General features: G+C 60.1%; 1 protein-coding gene across 1 annotated transcript; it reads left to right on the forward strand.

Annotated features, from left to right (window-relative positions):
- Positions 1 to 2,446: 2,446 nt before the first annotated feature.
- Positions 2,447 to 7,567, forward strand: EN1 (engrailed homeobox 1). The gene is made up of 2 exons (XM_023622793.2): positions 2,447 to 3,355; positions 6,466 to 7,567. Exons 1-2 carry the CDS (start codon positions 2,491 to 2,493, stop codon positions 6,780 to 6,782), a joined length of 1,182 nt encoding a protein of 393 aa, XP_023478561.1. The 5' UTR covers positions 2,447 to 2,490; the 3' UTR covers positions 6,783 to 7,567.
- Positions 7,568 to 8,027: the final 460 nt, after the last annotated feature.

Here is an 8,027-nt window from a genome sequence, read left to right on the forward strand (position 1 = left end):
GGGGAGCCCTTGGGCGTGGAACTGAAGAGGACCCTGGAGACTCCAAGGTGGGGTTGGGAGGGGCGTTGAGGAGACCGTGGCGGGGCCGCTTAGAGCAACGCTCTGGAAAGTGGTTCTCGCTGCCCCCTGGCCGCCGGGCAGGTCTAACTAGGAGCTGCGAGAGCCCCGGGTATCGCAAGACCCTCGGCTGACCCGAAGATGCAGCTAGCAATATGCACTCCCGCTCCCCACCAGCCCCTCTGAGAAACTCCTGCTACTGAGGTGGTTCAGCTTGTGGTTTTTCTTTTATTTTCCTCCTAACCCTCTGTGACTTTTCTGGGCACTGGGGGATTATTTTGCATGCTCCCACCAATTTCTCCAAAGAGATCCTTTCTCCACCGTCCCAGTTGAGAATGGTGGTCAGGGCGAACAGGTTCGCTGGAGCTCCGAGTAACATCCCCGCGAAGGCCTCAGTTGCCCGTGCCTTTCTAGCCACTCTCCCGTACCGCAGGCTTCAGCACACAGTCGGACACTGGCCCTCCAAAACGGCTCAACGGACAAACCCCACCGGTGATCAGCGTCTCACCTCCCACCACCCCATCCCTGGAGATGCGAGAACTTTTTGGGGTGCCTTAACCAAGAAACAGCGAAAAAGAGCCCCAAGAACTGGAGACAGATCTCTGTGAGGGTGGGAGCGGCGGGAGTCCCTGCAGTCCCCCCAAAGCGTGGGAAGAACACGCAAGGGTCTTAGAACCAGAGGCCTCCAGGGAGTCGGGAGCAACCCCAGGAAAATGTGGGCAACCGGGGGAAACTCGCTGTCCACATCGTCAGCTGGCCAGGGCAAACACCAAGGTTGCAGTACTTTATTTGTTTGATTTCACTTTGCAGAAAAATCTAACACTGAGGTTGCCCTGAACCCAAAAGCTGGGGCCTCGCGCGCATCCGCACCCTGACTTGTTTGGCCCGGGGACCCGCCCGGGATAACCCGACGATGCCCAGACAGCTTCGACTCCAGCGGCCAGGGAGGAACAGGCGCCCGGTGCAGCTGGCGCTCCGGCTCTCTCGCGCCCTCTGGGCCTGGCTTAATGGCGCCAGGACAGCTCCTGGGGGTTGTCGAAGGTCCGGACAGGGAAGGGCATGGGTGCAGATACCGCGGAAAGGACACATAGGTCGGCTGGCCGGCACGCACTGTAAACCTACAAACAGACGATGCCAGCTAGGAGCAGCTAGCCTGCAGGGTTTGCTGTTTGCGAAAAATAAACTGCTTCTCTGCAAGTAACCAACTCTAGGTCTATTTCATATCTCCGACCCTCCTGGTATCACCCTCCTCCACGACTACAGACACACACACACACACACACACACACACACACGGACAGTGACAACAACCTTTCACCCTTCATAATAGCAAGAAGGAGAGAGAGAGAGAAAATAAAAGGCTGAGTTTCTTAGGCGTGGGGGTGCGAAAGAGCCGAGGCCCCTGCCTCCTGACCCTGCGCCCGGCGCGCACGCACCCATAATCCTGCATTTCTCCAACAAGTTGTTTATGGAGTTGCTTCTCTATTTGCCTACACCCCGAAACCCACCCCTCCTCGGTCTCCTCTGCCCCTTCCTCGCTCCGGGCCTGAAAGAGGGGGAGGGGCTCGAGTGCGTGTCGGGGAGGGCCAGCCGGACGCGCGGGGCCAGCGCCACGGCGCCCCCTCTCCGCCCGCGGCCGCCGCCCCCGGATTATTTATCCGCAAAGTCCCGCGGGCGCCCATTGGGCCAAGGCCCGGGTGTCAGCGAGAGTCCTGGCTCGCCATTGGCCCCGCACACGTGCGGCCCTGACTCACGTGCTTCCGGTTTGAAGGCAAAAAGTGTGCCTGGGTGATTTTTTTTTAAGCCAGAGAGTTTGTGCAAAGATCCGAGCTGTCAGAGATTTGAAAAAAAAAAAAAAAAAGGCAGCCCCGGCGCTGGCGGAGACGCGCTCTCCCTGCAAAAAAAGCAAAGGCGATTAAAGGCACTGCCAGCCTCGCGCTCTGGGCACAGCTGAGCGTGACACTCGGGGAAGTCAAACCCCTCACTACTGCCTAGGAAGATGGCTAGACTTTAAAGACTATTTTTTTTTTCTTTTAAGAAAAATAATTCTTGGAGCTTTTTTCTTTTTTTCTTGCTTTCTTTTTTCTTTCTTTCTTTTTCTTTTTTTTTTTTTTTTGGCGTGGCTTACTCCCCATTTAAAACAAATCATTGAATCTGGTTGCAGAAAGAAAAAAGAAATAGCCAAGTGCCTCCATATCTGGATGTCTACAAATTAGAGAGAGGGAGAGACAGCAAGATCTATCTGCTCGATAAGAGCGAGCGATCCAGGCCAGGCGCCTGGGCTTTTTTCCTGCACCCGCCCCGTGCCTTCGCTGGGGCTTCGCCGGCCTCCTTCCTCCGCGCACCCCCACGGGCCGCTGGCAAAGTGGGGTGGGGAGCGAGGCGGGGGGGGCGGGGGCCGGCGCGGCGGCCGGGGCGGCGGGGCGGCCGAGCATGGAAGAACAGCAGCCGGAACCTAAAAGTCAGCGCGACTCGGGCCTTGGCGCGGCGGCGGTGGCGGCGGCCCCGGGCAGCCTCAGCCTGAGCCTCAGCCCCGGCGCCAGCGGCAGCAGCGGCAGCGATGGAGACAGCGTGCCGGTGTCTCCGCAGCCCGCGCCCCCCTCGCCGCCCGCGGCGCCCTGCCTGCCGCCCCTGGCCCACCACCCGCACCTCCCCCCACATCCCCCGCCCCCGCCGCCGCCGCAGCCGCATCTCGCGGCGCCTGCTCACCAGCCGCAACCCGCGGCCCAGCTGCACCGCACCACCAACTTTTTCATCGACAACATCCTGAGGCCGGACTTCGGCTGCAAAAAGGAGCAGCCGCCGCCGCAGCTCCTGGTGGCGGCGGCGGCCGGAGGAGGCGCAGGAGGAAGCCGGGTGGAGCGTGACAGAGGCCAGACCGGCGCAGGTAGAGACCCTGTCCACCCGCTGGGCACGCGGGCGCCAAGCGCAGCCTCGCTCCTGTGCGCCCCGGATGCGAACTGTGGCCCACCCGACGGCTCCCCGCCAGCTGCCGGCGGCGGCGCGGGCGCGTCCAAAGCTGGGAACCCGGCGGCGGCGGCGGCGGCGGCGGCTGCAGCGGCCGTGGCGGCGGCGGCGGCAGCAGCAGCGGCCAAGCCTTCGGACAGCGGCGGCGGCAGTGGAGGCGGCGTGGGGAGCCCGGGTGCGCAGAGTGCCAAATACCCGGAGCACGGCAACCCGGCCATCCTGCTTATGGGTTCAGCCAACGGCGGGCCCGTGGTCAAAACTGACTCGCAGCAGCCCCTCGTGTGGCCCGCCTGGGTCTACTGCACGCGCTACTCGGATCGTCCGTCCTCCGGTGAGTACTCAACCGCAGGCTGCGCCATGCCTTCCACCCCGCGGACGCCCCCGAACTCGCAGCCGCCGTGCTGGGGAGAGCAAACCCGGCCTCGGGCGCTCGCTTCTCTCAAGCCTGCTTCCTCCTCGAGGCTCACTCTCGGTCCCCGTCAAAACCGGGTGTGGACCCAGATCTGCGCTCCTGGCCTCTGCAGCCATCACCAGGGAGGCGACAGTTCAGGGCACGGGGAGCTCGAGTCTGGGTTCTTCGGTTTTGGACTCCGAAGCCCTCGGGCCTTCTTTGTGTTTTACCTTTCCTATTCTTAGGAAAGACGCAATCAGTCTTTGACTTTTCTGCCAGGGAAAGGGGTGTTTAGAGGCAGCGGGAAAGTGGGCCTAGGAATATGGGTCTGAAATCTCGTCAGCCTGGTCCTGCGGAGGCCAAAATCCAGGAAGGCTTTGATCAGAGAAATAATCTTCACCTTATGTTCTTACAGACACAAATACCATCTCGGTATTTTCTGAGGAGAGTTCATTTACATAGAGAGAGATTTGAGCATAAACAGAGAGAAAAGCGTCTGATCACTGTCCCTATTCCCCGGGCTGGGTCGCCAAGAGAGTCTGATCCGGGTGGGTACGATCCAGGGAAAGGCGGTTGCCGAAACGGTGGGTGCGGAAAGCCCCTGGCTCCTGGTTCTCTGGAGCTGACAGACAGACAGTGGGAGAGGAGAGAAGCCAGGTCAGGCGCAGCCCAGAAACAGGAGCCGAGGGCAGGAGAGCCAGCCTCCTCCGCAGCTTCCCCGCGGCACGGCTCCCAGGCTCCCACATCCTCCCTGCCCGGCCCGGCCCCTTCCTTCTTTCACTCCTTTCTGCTGCACATCTGCCAGTTAGCAGATTTCCTTCCGCCAGCCGTAAGCCCGTTTTATCTCGACTTTCCTTCGGCCCTTTTTCCGCATGTCTCTTGCCCTTGGAGAATCCGAAGCCCGGATCTGCCCCGGGACAGCCAGTAGGCCCGGGGGGAGGAGGCCGAGGCCTGCTCGCCTTCCCGGCCGACAGCGCCAGGGAGCCCGGTGGGCGCCGCAAGGAGGGCGGCAGGGGCTCTGGACCACCATAGGGGTGCCGGGCACCCGGGTCCGGCGGGAGGCCTGGCACAGGGAACTGGTGTGCCGCCTTACTCCGGCTGGTCTTCAGCCTCCCCACGGCTGCCGGCCGGCGCGGATCGATGCGCGCTATCAGCCCCCGCCATCTCGAGCCCCGTTATTGACACGTCCGGCTCCCTGAACCTCCGAAAAGCTGCTTTGATTGACTCGCCTGATGGATAGAGTGATTGAGCTGTCAGGCCGTGCGGCTCGGCTGGCCGGGAGGCTACGATTTTATTACAAGTGTCCGTGCCTCCGCGCGCGCGCGCACACACACACACACACACACACAACACTCTAACAACGTCCTGGACGCACAACGCGCGGCGGGGCCTTTCTGGGGAAAGGCACATTTCCTGGGTCATCTCTGCCCGCTCAGCTAATTACTAATCTAAAGCCAGGCCTTCCTCCCTCCGCACCGCCTTCCAGTGCTTTCTGCACCGCGCTCAGGAGCGGGCCTTGTCTTTGTTCTTGGCCGCTTTCCTTCTTAGGGGTCTGGGGACATAGGGCACTGGCTCCTTCTCTTGTATGAGCAGTTCAGGGAGATGAACCTCAACCCAGACCTGAGTCGCTGCAGCCATCCAGGCCTGGACCCTTGTGTCACAGGACAGCTGGTGACCCCAGGCACTGGTCTGCCTCAGGAGCCAGCTGCCCAGGCCCTCTATTGCTAGACTTGGAGATGCCAGTGAAGACCCTTCCTTCCTGACCATTTTGGAGATTAACGGGCCTGACAGGGACCTAATTTGGCTCAGTAAGCTCCCATAACCAGGACAGGGCCCAGCGAGTAAGTGCCAGAGCCTTGGGTGTGGAGGCTGGTGGACAGAAGTGTGGGCTTTACGGCCTGCCTCCTCTGTCTTCTTCCGTTCTCCAGAGCTGGACCCACAGCAGCCCTCTTCCCAGACTAGCTGTTGAGGGAGACTGCACCTTCCTGGGGAGATTTCCTGTAGCCTCTTCCCATATCCATCTTAAGGCAAAGCACAGATTTTTGTTGGGATTGTCCTTCTGTGCCTGTCGCTCTGCCCCTATTTTGTTCACAGACAGGGGAGGAGGATGTAGTCTTCTTGCAAATGGCATAGGTAAGCAGGGAAAGCAGAGCTGGCTTGTTTTTGTTATTCGGGAGTTTTCAATCCTGAAATTTCAGCCTGTGTTCAAAAAGGAGATAAGGGAGACCCGGCCTGTGCAGCTGAGTAGAGGAATGGGGAGAGCCCTCTCTTTCTTATTGGCACCATGCGAGGGGCAAAGCAGAGAACCCAGGGATCAGGGTCATGTGGGTAAGTCATGCAACTGGGTGAAGGCCCTTTCTCCCCCTTCAGAGAAGGGAGTAGTCAGTGTTTCTGTGTGAGACCCTAGAAAGGGCTTCGTTTAAGCCAAAAAGAAAGAAAAGATAGAGCTGATACAAATCCTTTCGAGCTAGGCAACCTCTCACGGCCCCCTCTGCATCCCCTTGTTTTCTGGGTGGACAGCTACAAGCAGATGGGCTCTTACTGTAGGAACCCAGGTGTAGGTGCGCTTCTTGAGGAGCAAGGGAGCATTAGAGAATGCAGGCTGGCATTCTCCCGGGGCAATCCTGCCCCAGTGTCTTCGCTGCCCGTCTTGAGCCTCTTTTTATTCCAGGGCTGTGAAGACAGCAGTCTCCTGATCTCCAACTCTGGGCTGGGCCTGATGGAGCTCCAAATCTCTCTCCATCTTGGATTCTGTGATTTAAGCCTGTCACAGGGCTCTCCTGTTCTGAATTGAAGTGTGAGGTGCACCTACAACCTCGGCCAGCTTTCCTGCGCGGCCCTTCTGGCCCCCCAGAAGGGAACTCGGGGACCCCACCAGCCAGGCGATTGATCCAGGGGCTAGCCGCCGGGAGGGCGTCGGGGGCACAGCAGGGCCTCCGCTATCGGGCGCGATCCCCGCTGGCTCTGCAATTCTCACGGCTTCCTCTGCCCTCTTCCCCCTCCCCTCTGCCCTCCGTCCCCACCCCCACCGGCCCTCTCCGCCGCTGCAGGTCCGCGCACCAGAAAGCTGAAGAAGAAGAAGAACGAGAAGGAGGACAAGCGGCCGCGGACGGCGTTCACGGCCGAGCAGCTGCAGAGACTCAAGGCGGAGTTCCAGGCGAACCGCTACATCACGGAGCAGCGGCGGCAGACCCTGGCCCAGGAGCTCAGCCTCAATGAGTCCCAGATCAAGATCTGGTTCCAGAACAAGCGCGCCAAGATCAAGAAGGCCACGGGCATCAAGAACGGCCTGGCGCTGCACCTCATGGCGCAGGGACTGTACAACCATTCTACCACCACGGTCCAGGACAAAGACGAGAGCGAGTAGCCGCCGCCGGCTGGGGCCGCGCGCTCCGGCCGCCGCGCCCGCGCCCCCTCCTGGCCCCGCCGCCGCCGCCTCCCCGGCCCCACGCCGGGCACAAATACTCATCGCAGAGGAGGGAGGGAGCAACAGGGAAAAGAGAGAGAAAGAGTTCCTCTGAATGGAGAATCACGAATCACCTTGGAACGAAACGTTTTTAAAAAGGGAGAAAGACTCGGACAGGTGCTATCGAAAAATACGATCTGTTCTCTGTTCACAGTATAAGGGACGAAGCTGCGAACTCCTTAAAGCTCTATCTAGCCAAACCGCTTACGACCTTGTATATATTTAATTTCAGGTAAGGAAAAGAAATATGTGTAGCGATCTCTATTTGCTGGACTTTTTATGAATCTCCTTTATTATTATTGTTATAATTATTATAATTATTATAATTATTTTGTCCCCCACCTCCGCCTCGCTGCCCCCGGCCCAGTTTCGTTTTCGTTGCCTTTTTCTTTTGAATGTTATCGCTTCTCCGGTGCCTCCCGCCCCGCATCGCTGGCCCTGGTTTCTCTGGGACTTTTCTTTGTGTGCGTGAGAGTGTGTTCCCTCGCGTGTCTGCCCTTCGCCTCTCCCCCACCTCCCAGGCCCCTACTGTCGGTCTGTCTGTCCTGCCCCCACCTTTCGTTTTCCGGAGACATGTTGAGAAATACGACCCCACAGACTGCGAGACTGAACCGCCGCTACAAGCCAAAGATTTTATTATGTTCAGAAACCTGTAGTCTGAAATAAAGTGTACACTGTGCTCACGAGCCGCTGGCGGCCCTCGTCTTTGCGGGCTCGGGAAGGGCGTGGGCGCAGGGCACACGGCGGCCCCGCGCGCAGCGCGCACTCGCCGGGCGGGGAGCCCGGGGCAGCCCGCGCAACGAACACGGGGGCGGCGGGAGCGCGGTGGTGGAGGCGGCAAGATCCGGGTAGGGTCCGGGTCTGCAGGGTCTGGCGGGACATGCCTGGTCTCCGATTGCGTTCGAAGGAGCCCAAAGGTCCCCCCAGTCCTGACTTCGGAGACACTGCCGGGCTGTGGGGCTGCTCCTTGAGCCAGGCCGGGCCCAGCCGGCTGCGGCCTCCTCCCGTCACCTGCTCCTCGCTTCAGCCTGCACCACTCCTTTTCCTTTTTTTCTGGTGCGGGTTTTGCTTGCGGTTTTCTCCTGTAGAAGCAGAAGGCCTTCCCAGGGCGAGACAGAGGTGAGGGCCGCCTGCTGTCCTGAGCGG

Source organism: Equus caballus, chromosome 18, assembly GCF_041296265.1.
Source record: "Equus caballus isolate H_3958 breed thoroughbred chromosome 18, TB-T2T, whole genome shotgun sequence".
Taxonomy (NCBI): Eukaryota; Metazoa; Chordata; class Mammalia; order Perissodactyla; family Equidae; genus Equus; species Equus caballus.